The sequence below is a fragment of the Haliaeetus albicilla genome, chromosome W, assembly GCF_947461875.1.
Source record: "Haliaeetus albicilla chromosome W, bHalAlb1.1, whole genome shotgun sequence".
In the NCBI taxonomy this organism is placed as follows: Eukaryota; Metazoa; Chordata; class Aves; order Accipitriformes; family Accipitridae; genus Haliaeetus; species Haliaeetus albicilla.
In genome coordinates this window covers 38,677,045-38,697,290 of record NC_091515.1, presented here as the reverse complement: position 1 = coordinate 38,697,290, position 20,246 = coordinate 38,677,045, and the positions used below count along the sequence as shown (strand labels likewise).

The 20,246-nt window shown below is 44.1% G+C and overlaps 1 protein-coding gene across 4 annotated transcripts in view; it reads right to left on the bottom strand.

Moving 5' to 3' along the window:
- Positions 1-20,246, bottom strand: part of LOC138683373 (transportin-1-like) — a 99,499-nt gene that overhangs the window by 55,165 nt on the left and 24,088 nt on the right. For all 4 annotated transcript variants that reach the window (XM_069775081.1, XM_069775080.1, XM_069775079.1 and 1 more), the window contains one exon: positions 5,014-5,163. In XM_069775081.1, coding sequence (XP_069631182.1) covers positions 5,014-5,163 — 150 coding nt within the window. The remainder of the gene's footprint in view (positions 1-5,013; positions 5,164-20,246) is intronic.

Sequence of the window (20,246 nt, the reverse complement as noted above, 5' to 3'; positions counted from 1 at the left end):
AGTTTACACACTATGGCAGGTCATCCAGTGATCAGCTGTAGAGGTTGGCTGATTAAGATCCAGCAAATAGATAGGACGGCCCTAAGAATCACTAATTCCATTTCCAGCACATACAGAAATCCCAGGAAAAAACAATTAGGTGACAGGAATGGGGAAGGCTGCTTACAAACTAGGACCGACTATGAGTCCATTTTGCCTCAACCAGTAATCTCCCAAGTGACAAGTGATGAAAAAAAAAGCTTTCCTAAGCTTTTTCATTGAGCTACTCACCATATATCCTTTTTCTTTGGAATAAAATGTTAAAATTCTTATTAAATATACAAGAATACAGGACAACATTACAAAGCAAAGGACATTCTGGGCAAGACACAAAAATATTTTGCATTGTGTTTCCTTTGATACAATAAGGCCGGAGAACCCAAGAAGACAAAGGGCAAAAACAAAGACAGAGGTAAAACACATTTTTACAGCTCCAGAAGTAGTTTGTATCCAGTTGTCTTCATAATTGCAACTGAATAGAAAAGATTCCCAAAAGCCTATAGAGATCTATGGAGTCATAAAGACTATTTTCTCCTGAATATTATGGTCCTGCAAAGAATATCAGATGCATTAATAGAAAATACATATTTTACTGTTGCTGGATCTTAATGATCTGCTTTTTAAAAAAAAAATTTAAACTGAACTTCATAAACAGAATAAATTAATGTTCTTGCCTCCTAGACAATGTAATTAAATTGCAAAATTGTCTCCCTGAGTTAGATCTGGAACAGGTTTGTAGAAATAACACAAGTTGAGAAACAAACTTAAGAATCTACGATTCTATGATTCCATAAGCTGTCGCTGATTGGCTTGGCCAGCAGCGGGTCCGTCTTGGAACCGGCTGGCATTGGCTGTCGGACATAGGGGAAGCTTCTAGCAGCTTCTCACAGAAGCCACCCTGTAACCCCCCTGCTATCAAAACTTTGCCACACAAACCCCATACAAAGCATTCTTCAAAAAGGCTTATCCTAGACAGCAACAGGATAACCTAGGAGGAAACACTTCCAGATGTGTAGGCAGAAGCGACTTGAGGCTATTGTCCCCTTGAAACAGACACATATGCAGTTCAGACCATACATGTCATTACGAGCTTTCTGTAAAGGTCTGCAGAGAAGCCATTTAATGTCATGCTAGGTGTTTTGGGTTTTTTTGGTTTTGGTTTTAAATGATGAAGAGACACTTTGTTGGGGACAGACAGAAATAAAAAAATAGATAAATATCAGACTATCAAGAACTTAAAGAGGCAGTAGGTATAGCATTTGAAGCTTTGCAAAGGGTTTTAAGAACAATGAGGAAACAGCCATATAAAATAAAGTTTTAGGCACTTATATTCATTTTAAAAGAAATCTACATGGACTTCTAATGAGTTTCATCTCCTTTCAAATGTGAAAGCCTGCTGCTTTAGTTGGCCAGTAGGGAACAGAAGACATCAGAGATTTACCTTTGTGGCTTTCTCTGCAACACAGACACAAAAACAAGGACATTAGAAGAATAATCACAGTAAAGAAATAATCAATTCAGTAGTTAGCAGTTTTTTGACAGGTTTGGGCTAGATTTGACAGTTCATAGAATCATAGAATGGTTTGGGTTGGAAGGGACCTTAAACATCATCTAATTCCAACCCCCCCTGCCAGGGGCGGGGATGCCTTCCACTAGACCAGGTTGCTCAAAGACCCATCCAACCTGGCCTTGAACACTTCCAGGGAGGGGGCAGCCACAACCTCTCTGGGCAACCTGTCCCAATGCCTCACCACCCTCACAGTAAAGAATTTTTTCCTAATATCTAATCTAAATCTACCCTCTTTCAGTTTAAAGCCATTACCCCTTGTCCTATCACTGCATGCCCTTGTAAAAAGTCCCTCTCCAGCTTTCTTGTAGGCCCCCTTTAGGTACTGGAAGGCTGCTATAAGGTGTCCCCAGAGCCTTCTCTTCTCCAGGCTGAATACTCCCAACTCTCTCAGCCTGTCCTCAGAGGAGAGGTGCTCCAGCCCTCTGATCATCTTTGCGGCCCTCCTCTGGACCTGCTCCAACAGGTCCATGGCCTTCTTATGTTGGGGGCCCCAGAGCTGAATGCAGTACTCCAGGTGGGGTCTCATGAGAGTGGAGTAGAGGGGGAGAATCACCTCCCTCGACCTGCTGGTCATGCTTCTTTTGATGCGGCCCAGGATACTGTTGGCTTTCTGGGCTGCTAACACACATTGCTGGGTCATGTGGAGCTTCTCGTCAACCAACACCCCCAAGTCCTTCTCCTCCAAGCTGCTCTCAATCCATTTGTTACCCAGCCTGTATCTGTGCTTAGGATTGCCCCAACCCATGTGCAGGACCTTGCACTTGGCCTTCTGAACTTCATGAGGTTTGCATGGGCCCACCTCTCAAGCCTGTCAAGGTCCCTCCAGATGGGAGGCCTTTCCTTCTGACCAACATGCTAAGCTGCAAGGTTAGAAATTGCAAACTGAAAGGTGGCCTTTGATTTGTAATGAACTTAATTATAAATCATTATTACAGATGACAAATGTGAAATCTAACATGTACAGCAGTTAAGCTAATTGAGCAGTAAACACATGAGAGAACAGACTCCAGAGGGATGACAGAAATTGTTAAAAACAGAACTGTAATTGTCATGGCAGCATCTTTTATGTCACTATTCCAATTACATGCAACCCCAGTTTATAGCATCAACTCTACAATAAAAAATTTGAGCGTAAAGAAAAAGCATCTATGCTTCAGTACTTTCATGCCAATAACAGGACAGGGGAAAGTTTGGGGGTTTGGGGGGGGGGTGGTTTGCCTCTGTAGCTCCTAAAGTTGATTTCTGAACTCTTTGATTCTAAAAAGTTGACAAAATTTGCCCCTCATAGGGCAATCATTAACTTTCACTTTCCTTCTGCAATGAAGCTCTCCAGTCCCGCCACTACTCTTAAACACTCAAACTATTTCCCCCTCTTGCTTTTAAGCAGGGAGCTACACTAAGGTCCTGCCTAGACTAGAATCTCCAGAAAGTTTTAAGAACAGTCATAGACACCTCCTAAATAGATGTATTTATTTCTTTGTAAGTTTGTAGGTCCTCAACACATGCAGCTGTCTTTTTTGAACTTGAGTCCATATTTCAATGTTGGCACAAGGGTTTTTAAAACCTGTACCACACAGCACAGAGAAGTTCCACACTGTTACTCATTTGGGGGTTAAAACAGGGAAAAGCTAAGGATACAACAATGTGTAGTTAGCATTCAGTCTGGAATCACAGTTCTAAAATAGACTACTGCCATCTTCATTGTCCTTAGTGAGGTGACTTCTGAGAATGGGATTAATCAGCTTGCCTCCACCTTGGTCAAAAGGTATCAGCTTTTGTCTGGTTAGCGCCAGATGCCAGAGACCACAAAGGCTGCATTACTTCTTCCCTGATGCGGTTGGCTCATTAAATTGATAGTGCTTGAACAGCAAAAACATGTACGCATCTCAAAGAGCAGCTATGACTAGCACATGCCAACTCATATGCTAACAAGGCAGCCTAGGCAAGTAGCAATATATTTACACCTAGCTAGTATCAAGAGACCAGTGAATACTGGACCAACCTCACTATTAAGACAGAAGCCTACAAGGATCCAACATTTAATTACTTCACACAGGAGGGTGCAAAACGCATGCTAAATAGCAACTCTTATTATGTAAGCAAGGACCACTTAAAGCTCAACAATAATTGAGCTACTAATCCACAAATGTTTCCTACTAGGATAAATGAAAGAACAAACTGCTCAAAACCAAACAAACAACAGCCCGCCCCCTCCCCCAGCCACCGCCACCACCACCAAACTACCCTAAGACAGCAATCCAAACAGAGCTGTAATATATTCTTATATTCTTTAGTTGGCTCCATTGTACTCCACTGGCAACTCCTATGAACAAACAAGCACAACTCTTCTACAACCTGAAATCACAAACGTACCTGCCACTCAAAGACTTGTTTCTACTGTCATTAAGGAAATGGGGCATTAATGAAATTCACAGTAAAGCAGCTTCACAAGGGATGAGACAGCAGGAAAAAAAAGAGAGACGGACATTTTTCTCTAGTCCAAAGTCCTTAACCCAGATGTCTGGAGAAGGAATCCTATAGAAAAAGCAAAGGATTCTAAAGGAGCAATAACTGGTAGATTATTTTATAACAGAAATCAGTTGTTACAAGCTGAATTCCTTTCTGAACTTGCACCCGCCCCTGTTTTTTTCTACTATACTTAAATATACATTTATTTTATTTTTTTCTAGTTTTTGGAGCGGACGAGGAAAATTACTACAATTGTAGTAACTGGGGGTAATCATATTATCAAAGAGTAGACAGAAAAGCAACATTACCTAGAAATAAGTAAAAATAACACAAATATACATGTTATGGAAGAGGTGTACTAAAGCACAGTATTTAGGAAATCAGAAATCCATGCAACAAAAACCACTTCTAGCTGATGTTCTGATCACCACACTTTCTCTACTGTTTTCTGACAGAAGGTATTTAAAAAACATAAACTCATTATGTTAACGTGTGTCACACATGGTATAATGATTCCCTGAAGGGGTGTGCATATGGGTGGGGGCAGGGAGGAAATCAGCTAACACAAGTATTTCATTGATGCAAGCAGAGTGCTGAAATAGTTCTGAAGTCAGACCTTTACCTTGTTCCTGCGTTTAGGTATAAAAATTGGCAGCAAGCTGAATTTTAGTAGATGCAAGCAAACTTATGTTCAGTCACATTTCAAGAGATAGGAACTGAATTGCTAAATCAGTTTTAAGAGAATAGGAAGCAAAAATAAGTGTGAATTTCATATATTCATGCTGAAGATTAATATCAGCATCAAAACATGGTGTAGTTGCGACAATTATAAGAAGCAAACAGTTTTAGGAGTTTAATAACTCTCACTAGTGCAGCTCTCGCTTATATCAGTAACATTTTTAGTGTGCAGAAGACAGTAATAAGAGTAAACTTACCTACAGTAGCTCTAATTAAGGGGGAGGAATCACCAATGTTGTTCAGACATTCACTTTTAATGAAGTCAGTTACCCCATTTGGAAAGTTGTGAAAATGTGCTTTTACATTATTCTTCAAGATGAGACCACTCAAGGAACGTGTCGGTTCATCTGCAACAGAAAATAATTACATTCAAACTTCAATCAGCTCATGGGATAAAGCAGATTTCCAGAACAATGCAACAAGATCAAAGCTTATAGCGAGAGATATTAATCTTTATTTCCTTATCTCTCCTTCCAAATACACCCATCAATTCACATAGCAAAATTTTTTTGTTTCAGAGTTCACTATTTCTATTTATTCAAAATTAGAATATCAGTACTGCAAATTCTACATTTTAAGAAAGTTTTGTATAGATATAAGGAAGGAAAAGATCTGAACTCATGGGATATAGGAAACTCATGAAAGAGATTAATCAACCAAAGACATTCGTACATTCTGATTATATGGACAGGCTTGCTGTAGCACTATTACTGTATTAAATAAATGACAACCCAGCTTTCACCATAGTAAGACCTAGAAATGAAGTAGGAACTATGCAGTAAGTCCAACACCCCCTACTACCACAAAAATAGTGTTCAATTTTTCTACAAAATAAAGTATTGCACTCCCTTCAGATACCAGCTGTTCTATTAATCTATTAAATAAATAATTAGAGGGAGAAGAAAAAAGGCTTTAAACAATGTTAACAGGTAAGTGTTATATAGTGTGAACCATAAGAAAAAAGCCACCATAATTGAGTAATAAGTTTAGGCGACAGTTTCAGTTCTCTTCACTGAGCTCTTTTTGCCTGCAAATTCCTCTAAATTACTGGGACAAGGGGAGGAGTGGAAAAGGAACAGCCTAAATTTTTCAATTATACTGGAGCAGACTCATGTTTAGTTCTTCAACCAAGGGCATGAGTAACTTGATATTACTTCTGATACAAGCTGAAAGCAAGATCTGGATCTTCTACATAGAAAGGATTAGTTTACAGTATAAGAAAATTTAAATTTACAGTTTACAGCAATCCTAATCAGCACATGAAGCTAATTTTAATTAGCATTTTAGCCACTTGTTTGAATTTCTTTTGTATGAAGCTGATGTTTAACCTCAGCAGGCAGCTAAAAACCACACAGCGGCTCGCTCACCCCCCTCGCAGGGGGATGGGGGAAGAGAATCAGAAGGGTAAAAGTGAGAAAACTCATGGGCTGAGATAAAGACCATTTAATAGGGAAAGCAAAAGCTGCACACACAAGCAAAGCAAAACAAGGAATTCATTCACTGCTTCCCATTGGCAGGCAGGTGTTCAGCCACCTCCAGGAAAGCAGGGCTCCATCATGCATAATGGTTACTTAGGAAGACAAACACCATCACTCCAAATGCCCCCCCCCACCTTCCTTCTTCTTCCCCCAGCTTTATATGCTGAGCATGACATCATATGGTCTGGAATATCCCTTTGGTCAGTTGGGGTCAGCTGTCCCAACTGTCCCCCCTCCCAACTTCTTGTGCAACCCCAGCCTACTTGCTGGTGGGGTGGGGTGAGAAGCAGAAAAGGCCTTGACTCTGTGTAAGCACTGCTCAGCAGTAATGAAAACATCCCTGAGTTATCAACACTGTTTCCAGCACAAATCCAAAACATAGCCCCATACTAGCTACTATGAAGAAAATTTAACTCTATCCCAGCCAAAACCAGAACAGAAGCCCTGATTTTGGCAAGAAGTAAGGATGTTCAAAGTTCCTTTGCACCAACAATTGCAGCTTACACACAGATCTATTCTAGGCCTTCAAAACTATTAACATCCCAACAGAAATATAAGCAAAATAAGAAATATAACTTTTAAATATAAAGTATTTTAAAACTAAAAGTTATTGCATCACAACACCAGGACTCTAGGCACACCCATGATGACTGACTGAGGGCCATTAAAAATACTTTCTATCGTGACCTGTACTAGTTAGAACAGAAATGGCACTTTTCATAAGAAGAGGTTTTGTTAAAATTCATTTTAATCAACTGATTTTATTTGAGCTCCAAAACCAGAATGCCATCATATGAACATAAAAACAAAATTAAAAAGTATATTTCAGTCTTCATAAAGAAACATTATTTTTCATGCTCTGTAACTATAAATATATTGATTTGCAAACATAGCTTTTACATAGAATTCAGTAACTTTATAAACCAGGAATCCACCCTATGCATATATTTTTGAAACAATTCTATAACTTCACCTACACTACAGGTTTTAAATACACACCAAGTTCTAAACAACGTAAAAATAAAAGTCATTCCAATTGCACAGCACTGCATTTCAAAGGCCAACAACTTTTCTAGAAGAATGGATTTATTATTTTAAATAAAAATATTAAAGACTAGATGAGTGGACAAACCTCTCTCAACTACAGAACTTAGTTATGAGATGTGACAAGTATTATTATTATTATTATTATTACTTGGCAAGTCAAATCAAGTAATTTTGTCATTTTATTTAAAGTTTTGAAGATGTCAGTAACAAAGATCAGGTGGAGAATGACCTAAAGAAAGACGTTCTCACTTGAACTCTTGATCAGTCTCAGATTTGCCTGAAATACTCTCTGAATTCTACAGTAAAATCTCTGCATCTACTATCACAACAATTTAATATGCCCAATTATGATTTCTTTACATAACATCTTCATGAAATCCAGAACTCCATAAGCAATTATTAAGATGTAATGTCGTGTCTGACCAGGAAGGAAGCCAAAGGAGTTTTCCTTTAATTTCCGCATTATTTAAAGCCTCTGCAAGCCACAATTAATACCTTATCTTTAGCAGCCACAGTTAGGCACAGAATCATAGAATTGTTTAGGTTGGAAAAGACCCTTAAGATCATCGAGTCCAACCATTAACCTAACACTGCCAAGCCTAAACCATGTCCCTAAGCGCCACGTCTACATGTCTTTTTACATACCTCCAGGGATGGTGACTCAACCACTTCCCTGGGCAGCCTGTTCCAGTGCTTGATAACCTTTTTGGTGAAAGAATTTTTCCTAATATCCGATCTAAACCTCCCCTGGTGCAACTTGAGGCTGTTTACTCTCATCCTATTGCTCGTTACTTGGGAGAAGAGACGGATCCCCACCTCACTACAACCTCCTTTCAGGTAGTTGTAGAGAGCGATAAGGGCTCCCCTCAGCCTCCTCTTCTCCATACTAAACAGCCCCAGCTCCCTCAGCTGCTCCTCATAAGACTTGTGGCTCCAGGCCCTTCACCAACTTGGCTGCCCTTCTCTGGACACGCTCCAGCAACTCAATGTCTTTCCTGTAGTGAGGGGCCCAAAACCAAACACAGTACTCAAGGTGCGGCCTCACCAGTGTCGAGTACAGGGGAACAATCACCTCCCTGCTCCTGCTGGCCACACTATTTCTGATACAGGCCAGGATGCTATTGGCCTTCTTGGCCACCTGGGCACACTGCTGGCTCATATTCAGCCAGCTGTTGACCAACACCCCCAGGTCTTTTTCTGCCAGGCAGCTTTCCAGCCACTCTTCCCCAAGCCTGTAGCAGCTCCATGGGGTTGTTGTGACCCAAGTGCAGGACCTGGCACTTGGCCTTGTTGAACCTCACACAACTGGCCTCGGCCCATCCATCCAGATCCCTCTGTAGAGCCTTTCTACCCTCAAGCAGATCAACACTCCCACCCAACTTGGTGTCATCTGGAAACTTACCAAGGGTGTACTCGATCCCCTCGTCCAGATCACTGATAAAGATATTAAACAGAACTGGCCCCAATACTGAGCCCTGGGGAACACCACTTGTGACTGGCCACCAACTGGATTTAACTCCATTCACCACAACTCTGGGCTCGTCCATCCAGCCAGTTTTTTACCCAGCAAAGAGTATGCCCGTCCAAGCCATGGGCAACCAGTTTCTCCAGGAGAATGCTGTGGGAAACGGTGTCAAAGGCCTTACTAAAGTCTAGGTAAACAGCATCCACAGCCTTTCCCTCATCCACTAAGCGGGTCACCTTGTCATAGAAGGAGATCAGGTTAGTCAAGCAGGACCTGCCTTTCATAAACCCATGCTAACTGGGCCTGATCACCTGGTTGTCCTATCTGTGCCATGTGATAGCACTCAAGATGATCTGCTCCATAACCTTCCCTAGCAGAAAGATCAGGCTGTGTTGTGGATTAACCCCAGCCAGCAACTAAGCACCACTGTCATGGTTTCAGGCCAGATGGTAAGAAAGCACCACGCAGCCGCTCGCTCACTCTCCCCACCCCAGCCACGGTGGGATGAGGAGAAAATATAAAGAAAGGCTCGTGGGTCGAGACAAGGACTGGGAGGGATCACTCACCACTTATGGTCATGGGCAAAAGACAGGCTCAACTTGGGGAAGAAACAACATCAATTTAATTTACTACAAATCAAATCAAAACAAGGATACTGAGAAGTAAAACCAAACCTTAGAACACCTTCCCGCCACCCCTCCCTCCTTCCCACCTCAACTCCATTCCCGGTTCTCTCTACCTCCTCCCCCCGGTGATGGTGACACAGGGGAACAGGGGATGGGGGTTGGGGTCAGTTCACCACACGTTGTCTCTGCCGCTCCTTCCTCCTCAGGGGGAGGACTCCTCACTCATCCCCTGCTCCACCGTGAGGTCCCTCCCACAGGAGACAGTCCTTCAGGAACTTCTCCAATGTGAGTCCTTTCCATGGGCTGCAGTTCCTCACAAACGTCCCTCGTGTGGGTCCTTTCCACGGGCCGATCTTCAGTCACAAACTGCTCCAGCGTGGGCTTTCCCATGGAGTCACGGCCATCTTCGGGGGCCTTCGCTCAACCGTTCACCTCCACAGGCTGCAAGGGGAGAGCCTGCGGTCTCACCACGGGCTGCAGGAGCATCAACCTCCTCTGGCGTGCACCTCCTCCCCCTCCTTCTTCACTGACCTCGGTATCTGCATAGGTGTTCCTCTCACATTCCAATCGCACTACTCACTGCCCATTCCCCTTCTTAAATCCGTTCTCCCAGAGGCACTACCACCATCACTGATTGGCTTGGCCTGGGCCAGAGGCGGGTCTGACTTGAAGCCAGGGGAGCTTCTAGCAGCTTCTCAGAGGAGCCACCCCTGCGGCCCCTCCCCCGCTACCAAACCAAAACCTGTGCCACACTAACCCATAACAATCAGAGGGATGGGAGAAAGAATCGGGGAGAAGAAAAAAAAAAGTAAACCTCATGGGTTGAGATAAACACAGTTGAATAGAACAGAAAGGAAGAAATAATAATAATAATAATAATAAAAGGATTGGAACATACAAACCAAATGATGCACAATGCAATTGCTCACCAGCCGCTGTCATGGTTTAACGCCAGCCAGCAACTAAGCACCATGCAGCCGCTCACTCACTCCCCCCCACCCAGTGGGATGGGGGAGAAAATCGGGAAAAGAAGTAAAACTTGTGGGTTGAGATAAGAACGGTTTAATAGAACAGAAAAGAAGAAACTGATAATGATAATGATAACACTAATAAAATGACAACAGTAGTAATAAAAGGATTGGAATATACAAATGATGCGCAGGGCAATTGCTCACCACCCGCCGACCAACACCCAGTTAGTCCCCGAGCTGTGATCCCCCCACCCCCACTTCTGCCAGTTCATATACTAGATGTGACATCACATGGTATGGAATACACCGTTGGCCACTTTGGGTCAGCTGCCCTGGCTGTGTCCCCTCCCAACTTCTTGTGCCCCTCCAGTTTTCTCGCTGGCTGGGCATGAGAAGCTGAAAAATCCTTGACTTGAGACTAAACACTACTGAGCAACAACTGAAAACATCAGTGTTATCAACATTCTTCACATACTGAACTCAAAACATAGCACTGTACCAGCTACTAGGAAGACAATTAACTCTATCCCAGCTGAAATCAGGACAGTATCCACCCCTTATTCTATACCATTGACGTCATGCTCAGTTCCCATACCTTTAGTTACATCCTGGTCAACCATCATCACCTTTTCCATCCCTTTGAGAGAGAGAGACATATATATATATATATAAAATTGTTTATATATGTAAATATGTATACACACATAGAGATATCATTCCTTTGGTTTATGGGTCGTGTTCATAAAATGTTTGTTGAGTTCATTTAGTTCCCAACTTTGGGCTCCATCTGTCATACCAGTCTTTCTGGGCAGGAGGGGTGGTGTGAAGTCCTCTCAGTCGGTAGAGCAGGATCAGGCTTCAGTGTGGTATGACAAGCAGGTGACATTGGACGCAGCAGGAGGATGGTGTGTAATGTTGGATTGTTGCATGCTGGAGTCAGTTCTGGTTCCATCACTACTGCACTTTGCTCAGTTTTATCACAGTTCTTTCTTGCTTGATCCAAGTGATTCTTACTATAGTACTATGGATATAGCATATAACAATTATAGTAATGATAACATACAGTGGCAGGGTTATATAGCAACTGACACCATACAATTTAATTCATTGGCTATTCTCACCTAAAATCAAATCCCCTTCAGGCACACATCGGACTTCCCCATCTTTTCACATCACCCAACAAGTGCACCCAGGTCCTTGAGCAAAAGCAATCCAATCAAAGGGTTTGCCTTTGCCTGAGGCAGGAGTAACCCAGACTGTCTTCCCTAACATATTTTTTTATGTGCACTACAGGGACTTTATCCCCTTCTACAGTAAAGTAACAGTTCTGAACAGGAAGGACCACCCTAATTGGCAAAACCTCTGCTGTTGACTAACACATTAAGCAAAAGCCACCTGGTATCCCAATGTTTGAAAGTTCCACCCCCCATTGGTCTCAATGTAATGTTTAACACTCCACTGTATCATTTGATTTTCCCAGAGGCTGGTGCATGATAGGGGATATGATACACCCACTCAATGCCATGCTCTTTGGCCCAGGTGTCTATGAGGTTGTTTCGGAAATGAGTCCCGCTGTCTGACTCAATTCTTTCTGGGGTGCCATGTCGCCACAACAACTGCTTCTCAAGGCCCAGGATAGTGTTCTGGGTGGTGGCATGGGGCACAGAATATGTTTCCAGCCATCTAGTGGTTGCTTCCACCACTGTAAGCACATGGCGCTTGCCTTGGCGAGTTTGTGGGAGTGCGATATAGTCAGTCTGCCAGGCTTCCCCATATTTATATTTCAGCCATCGCCCTCCATACCACAGGGGCTTTAACTGCTTGGCTTCCTTAACTGCAGCACATGTTTCACATTCATGGATAACCTGTGCGATAGTATCCATGGTGAAGGTCACCCCTCGATCACGAGCCCATCTATATGTTGCATCTCCTCCCTGATGGCCTGAGGTATCGTGGGCCCATCGAGCCATAAATAGCTCACCCCTATGTTGCCAGTCCAGGTCCACCTGAGACACTTCAATCTTGGCAGCCTGATCCACCTGTTGGTTGTTTTGATGTCCTTCAGTGGCCTGACCCTTGGGTACATGAGCATCTACATGACGTACTTTTACGACCAGATTCTCTAGCCGGGACGCAATATCTTGCCACAGTGCGGCAGCCCAGATGGGTTTGCCTCTGCGCTGCCAGTTGCTCTGCTTCCATTGCTGTAGCCACCCCCACAGGGCACTTGCCACCATCCATGAGTCAGTATAGAGATAGAGCACTGGCCACTTCTCTCTTTCAGCAATATCTAATGCTAGCTGGATGGCTTTCACCTCTGCAAACTGACTTGATTCTCCTTCAGCAGTTTCTGCGACTTGTCGTGTAGGACTCCATACAGCAGCTTTCCACCTCCGATGTTTTCCCACAGTGCGACAGGATCCGTCAGTGAACAGGGCATATTGCCTCTCATTTTCTGGCAGTTTATTATACAGCGGGGCTTCTTCAGCACGTGCCACCTCCTCCTCTGGCGACATTCCAAAATCTTTGCCTTCTGGCCAGTCCATGATCACTTCCAAAATTCCTGGGCGATCGGGGTTTCCTATGCGAGCCCATTGTGTGATCAGTGCGACCCACTTACTCCACGTGGCGTCAGTCGCGTGATGTGTAGAGGAGACCCTCCCTTTGAACATCCAGCCCAGCACTGGCAGTCGGGGTGCTAAGAGGAGCTGTGTCTCAGTACCAACCACTTCTGAGGCAGCTCGAACTCCTTCATATGCTGCCAATATCTCTTTTTCAGTTGGAGTATAGCGAGCCTCGGATCCTCTGTATCCCTGACTCCAAAACCCCAGGGGTTGGCCTCGGGTCTCCTCCAGTGCTTTCTGCCAGAGGCTCCAGGTAGGGCCATTCTCCTCAGCTGCAGGATAATAGAGCACATTTTTAACATCTTGTCCTGCCCAGACCGGCCCAAGGGCTACTGCATGAACAATCTCCCATTTAATTTGTTCAAAGGCTTGTTGCTCAGGGCCCCATTTAAAATCATTCTTCTTCTGGGTCACTTGATAGAGAGGGCTTACAATCAGACTGTAATTTGGAATATGCATTCTCCAAAACCCCATGACACCTAAGAAGGCCTGTGTTTCCTTTTTATTAGTTGGTGGAGACATAGCTGCTCTTTTGTTGATCACGTCCATTGGGATCTGACGATGTCCATCTTGCCATTTTATTCCCAAAAACTGGATCTCCTGGGCAGGTCCCTTGACCTTACTTTTCTTTTATGGCAAAACCAGCTTTCAGAAGGATTTGGATTATTTTCTTCCCTTTCTCCAAGACTTCTTCTGCCGTGTTGCCCCATACGATGATGTCATCAATGTATTGCAGGTGTTCCAGAGCTTCAACCTTTTTCCAGTGCAGTCTGGATTAGTCCATGGCAAATGGTGGGGCTGTGTTTCCACCCCTGGGGCAGTCGATTCCAAGTGTACTGGACACCCCTCCAAGTAAAGGCAAATTGTGGACGGCACTCTGCTGCCAGAGGGATTGAGAAAAATGCATTAGCAATGTCAATTGTGGCATACCACTTGGCTACCTTTGACTCTAGTTCGTATTGAAGTTCTAGCATATCTGGAACGGCAGCACCCAGCGGCAGCATGACGTCATTCAAGCCACGATAGTCAACTGTTAGTCTCCACTCCCCATTAGACTTCCACACTGGCCATATGGGACTATTAAAGGGTGAGCGAGTTTTGCTGATCACTCCTTGGCTCTCCAGTTGGCGAATCAACTTGTGGATGGGAATCAGAGAGTCTCGGTTGGTGCGATATTGCCGCCGGTGCACCGTCGTGGTAGCAATTGGCACTTGTTGTTCTTCAACCTTCAGCAACCCCACAGTCGAAGGGTCTTGGGAGAGACCAGGCAGGGTAGACAGCTGTTCAGTGCCCTCCATCTCCAAGGCAGCTATACCAAAGGCCCATTGATACCCCTTTGGGTCATTAAAATACCCCCTCCTGAGATAGTCTATGCCAAGGATGCACCTGTCCTCTGGGCCAGTCACAATGGGGTATTTCTACCACTCATTCCCAGTTAGGCTTACTTCAGCCTCCAATACAGTTAACTCTTGGGATCCCCCTGTCACACCAGAAATACAAATGGGTTCTGCCCCCTTATAACTTGATGGCATTAGAGTGCACTGTGCACTGGTGTCTACTAAAGCCTTATACTCCTGTGGGTCTGGTGTGCCAGGCCATTGAATCCACACAGTCCAATAGACCCGGTTATCCCTTTCCTCCACCTGGCTGGAGGCAGGGCCCCTCTAATTCTGGTCAGAGTGTCCAGTACTCACTTCTCGTAAAATTGGTTCAGAATTCCCTTCAAGAGGATCAGAAAAAACATCAGCCCTTCTACTCTGTTTGGAAACTGGAGTGGCATTTTTCCTGGTAGAATCCCCTTTTGTGGTGGTTTTTCCTCGCAGCTCACGTACCCGTGCATTTAGGACCGAGGTAGGTTTTCCGTCCCATTTCCTCATGTCCTCTCCATGATGACATAGGTAAAACTACAGGGCACCTCACGGTGTGTACCTTCTATATTCTCTCTCTTGGGCAGAGGAACGCTCACTCCTAATAGCTGAGACATGGGTCCTTACAGGTGGCGAGTAGGACATATCCTCTTTGAATTGCTGGAAATCCTGGGACAGCTTCTCCACAGCTGAAATGCAGGCTTGTAGGGAGAAGGAGAGATTTTCTTCGTATTGATGGAGTTGGCAAGCCACCTCATCCACTGTCGGTGCCTCTTCGTCTTTCCAGGTCGTTATCACCAGTGTCTTGGCATAGGACGATGGTGCGCTCCATACAAACTTCTGCCACATGGGTCGTGTGCATTGGACTTCTTCTGGATCTTTGGGTAATTGTGGGTTGTCCGGGTCATAATAAATAATCTCTAGGATGGCTAATTCCCTCAGATATTGGATACCTCTTTCCATGGTGGTGCACTTGCCTGGTTGACATATAACATCTTCCTTAAAGGGGTACCTTTCCTTCACCCTTGACAGGAGTCGCCTCCAGAGGCTGATCACTTGTGTCCCTTTTCCAATTGCCTTGTCAATGCCACCTTCCCTGGCAAATGATCCCAGCTGCTTGGCTTCCCTACCTTCTAATTCCAAGCTATTAGCCCCATTGTCCCAACATCGGAGCAGCCAGGTGATAATGTGCTCACCTATACGATGGCCGAAATCTTTTTGCATATCCCGCAGCTCAGTCAGGGATAGGGATCGGGTGATTACCTCTGGTTCTGCCTCTTCCTCCTGTTCCCATGATGACCCTGGTTCACTTTCATCCTTCGCTAAGCGAACTGATTTTTTTATTTCTTCTTCTGTACTGGGGCAACTGATACTGATGCAGGGGTTGAAGCGGCTGCAGTGCCTGTCACCTTGTTGTTAGATCCAGAGACCTTCTATTCCCCTTGAGGGTACTGAGTAGTGTTGATCAGGGCTTGATAGGCATGGGTCAGGCCCCAGCAAATTGCAGTGAGTTGTCTCTCCCTGGAATTGTCGGGGTGATGACAGCATACTTTTTCCAAATGTTCTGCTAGTTTTTCAGGATTCTGTACTTTTTCAAGGGTGAAGTTCCAGAACATTGGAGGTGTTTTCGAACACCGCCCTAGGCATTTCCCTATACTACCCCACACACCCTGCCATTCATAATTATCCAGCCTCGGGGCAGACCTCTGAGTGATCTTCTTCAATAGTTGTTTAACCTTAAACAAGACCTGAACCACATTCAGGACCATGCTAGTTCCTAGCAATAGGACCATACTGGTCTCAATATCCCAAGCGTATTCACATTTTCCAAAATTCTCAAATGCCATTGTAACTAGACTGGGGAAGAAAGCTGTCTCGCCCATAGATTGGCTCTCTGAGGAGGAAGGGTGAATGGTGTAATTATTAATAGTTTCCCACAGATGGCTCCCGAAGTATAGAGGTGACAATAATGCTGAGTGCAAACACCGGATTAGTCCCACGACTGATAATTTTATCATACCATAAGCCAGTATTACACAATACATCAAAGCAAAAACCTTAATCCACCTCCCACAGATGATAAGCAGCAGCACGGGGACTACATACAGGAAGTGAGGCGATACATAACAGAACTCTAAAATCAAGCACCACAACTCTAAGAGCTCATAAATCAACATAGTGACAGACAACTATTAGACCAATGTAATAAATGCTTGTAACAAATTTGTTTTAACAAGCTCTGGTTAGGCTTTTCATTATCTCAACCCTTCGAGCCTCACGTTGGGTGCCAAAAGGACTGTCGTGGTTTAACCCCAGCCAGCAACTAAGCACCACACAGCCGCTCACTCACTTCCCCACCACGCAGTGGGATGGGGGAGGGAATCGGAAAAAAAAACCTCATGGGTTGAGATAAGAACAATTTAATAGAACAGAAAAGAAGAAACTAATAATGATAATAATAACACTAATAAAATGACAATAGTAATAATAAAAGGATTGGAATATGCAAGTGATGCACAATGCAATTGCTCACCACTCGCCAACCAACGCCAAGTTAGACTTTAGACTAAACACTACTTAGCAACAACTGAAAACATCAGTGTGTTATCAACATTCTTCTCATACCAAACTCAAAAACATAGCACTGTACTGTGGGAGCAGCTTGGAACACCTGGCATTTGTTTTCAAGAGTGAACGTTAGAATTTGTTGTGCTGCATGTTTGCCAAGCATTTGAAGAACTAGTTTCACAAGGTCAGGTTGGAGGATGGCCTTATGTAGGCCTGGGAAGATGTGGCTGAAGACAGTCACGAATATGTCTATGGAATGTGTTTATCTTTAACTGTTCTGAGGACTGGCAAACACCCCAGCTGGGCCAGATATGCCCTCCTGTGTTAGTAGTATTGGCTGTATGCCATTAGTTATTTCTAGATCTTTGTTGAAACATATATAAGTTGCATTCTTTTAGTGTAATAAAGGGAATCTTGCACAGAGAGCTTGAGCGCTTGATTCAGTCGCAGCAGATGGCGAGCCCGACGTGATAAGAAGACGATGACGACGTGATGGAGAGAAGAAGCCGGCACGATTAAGAGAAGAAAACGACATGATTGAGAAAAGAAGAGGTGATTCCCCTTCACTGCGGAGACCATGCAACCTAACGGGGAGAGTTCTGAAAAAGTGGCCACGACTCCGAGAAAATAGGTAACAGCAACCCCTGTGGAACGGGTGAGTTGCAAGACTGCAGTAGCATGGGGCATTCAGTTTCTCAGGAGCATAAGCTCTACTTAAACGCTTTGCAGCACATTTTACGGGCTTCTGGGTATAAAATAACAGAGGGACAAATTGCTTTGCTTTTAATATGGGTAAAGATTAATTGTAACTGGTTTCCCACAAAGGGAACTTTTGATAGCAAGGTTTGGGAAAGAGTTGGGGAGCATTTACAAACATGAAAAACTTTAGCCTTTGGTGTATCAGAAAATTTAATTATGACATGGAAATTTATTTATGCTGCACTGGTGCATTTACAGCTGGCAGTGAAAATCATACCAATACAGCCTGATACTGCTTTTGAGGAGACAGTCTGTAAGCAGGCCGCTAATGAGCAGGATTCTGATTCTGATAATAATTCTTTTGCATCAGGCAGGGTGGACTCTGAAAAAGAGCCGGATTTATATCCCTCATTACCTCCACCACCGCCTGCGCTAACACCGTTAACGCACACATCCCGCCGGCAGGCAGACAGGCAGGCAGTGGGCGGGCAGCACGGGCTCCGCGGGGTCACCAACCCTCACCACCGCATACAGGTCCCCGTCCCCTCGCTGCTGCCTCCGCCGCCGCACCTTTGTGGCTGCTGCCTCCCGCAGCCTCTGGGTCCACCGCGGCAGCCGCTGCTGCACCCCACCCCAATCGCCTGGTACTCCCTCTCCAGGGTTTGCAGAACTTAAAACAGAACCTGGCTTTGCTGCACTGCCTGTATCTCCTTCTCCTACTAATCCCTCTAACTCTATGCCCCTGTCTAATCCTGTGGCTCCTGCTTCACAGCGGTACGGAGAAAAAACTATAGTGCCTTCAGCTCCGCCTCTAACAGACTTTGATACTAAATGTGACAATTCACTTAATGATTTGGGAAAAACTACACATAGCTTGATGCAACGCTGTCGAGAAAAAGCTCTACAGCAAGGTGATACCATGTTTACTTTCCCTGTTATATACAAACCCCATAATCCACCACAGCATGAGGGTTTACCTTATGAAATGATAAAAGAATTACGGAAATCAATTCGTGAAAATGGGTTACACAATTCATTTACAATGGGACTAGTGGAAACAATTGGAGGCACTTATACTATGACTCCTTGGGACTGGAAATTGCTTATGAAAACGGTGTTGACTTCTGCTCAGTATTCTGTATGGTAATTAGAATACAATGATTTGTCAGTGGAACAAATTATGGACAACTTGTCATCAGGGATACTTATAGATCAAAACATGTTACAAGGAACAGGCCCTTACATTACACCTCAGGCACAAGCAGCTTTGCCAAAGCAAGTCTTCAATCAAGCTGCTCATATTGCGATCATGGCTTTACGACGCGTACCCGAAACTGGGCAAGCTATCGCTTCATTTGCCTCTATATGACAGGGCTCTCAGGAACCGTATGTATCTTTTATTGATCGCCTTCAAGCCGTGATTACGCAGCAGGTAGAAAATCTGGAAGCTGCAAAAATATTATTATTTCAATTGGCTTATGAGAATGCAAATACAGACTGTCAGGCTGCACTGAAAACAGTTAGAGGAAGAGCTACTGACGTTGGGGAGTATATTAAGATATGTCAAAACGTAGGGACAGAAACTCATAGAATTAACATGTTAGCTGCTGCACTGTCACAGCAACTAACTGTTAATCAAGTTACTGTGAAATGCTTTGAGTGTGGAAAATTGGGACATATGGCTAAGCACTGTCCTAAATGACAGAAATCCAAACGTGATAAACCTGCAAATCACTTGTGCCCTCATTGTAGTAAAGGATATCATTGGGCGAATCAACACAAATCGAAATTTGACAAAGAAGGTAATCTCTTCCAGGGAAACTACAGGACGGCCGCAAGACCTGGTGCCCCGCAAACCAACAGGGTCTGGAATTCAGTGGAGGCACCACTAACCGATGGGACTGCTACACAAACAGGCAGCCCGCAAGAACCATCTATGACCTCCAGCCCGCAACTACAGGGAGTGCCAGGCTGGATTTGGCAACAGCAGCCGACCTCTCAATAAAAGAACAGAGGATTTATATTGTGGGGACTGCAATATTCAGACCTTTGCCTGATGGCATGTTAGGATTAATAATTGGACGATCTAGTGCTACGACACAGGGAATAATTGTATACCCTGGAGTTATTGATTCAGATTATCAAGGGGAAATTAAAATCATGCTAGCTTCAATGGAAATTCCACGTACAATTCCGGCAAACACAAAAATAGCTCAATTAATCTTGCTTCCTTGTTGGGTACCTCAAAACATGCAAAATATTCGAGGCAACGGTAGCTTTGATAGCACCAGGAGTCCTTTTGTGTTATGGTCACAGGAAATAACACAGCAACAGCCAATTTAAAAATTGCAAATTGAGGGCAGATGGTTTTTGGGATTGCTAGATACCAGAGCAGACGTTTCTATAATATCAAAAAAGGACTGGCCAACTTTGTGGCCATTGCAAATGGCTCTTTCTACAATTGTTGGTATAGGAGGGACTCGACAGCCCATGCGAAGTGCCAAACTTTTGTCAGTAAAGGGGCCTGAGAAGCATGAAGCATGAATTCAGCCTTATGTACTTGACTCATCTGTAACTTTGTGGGG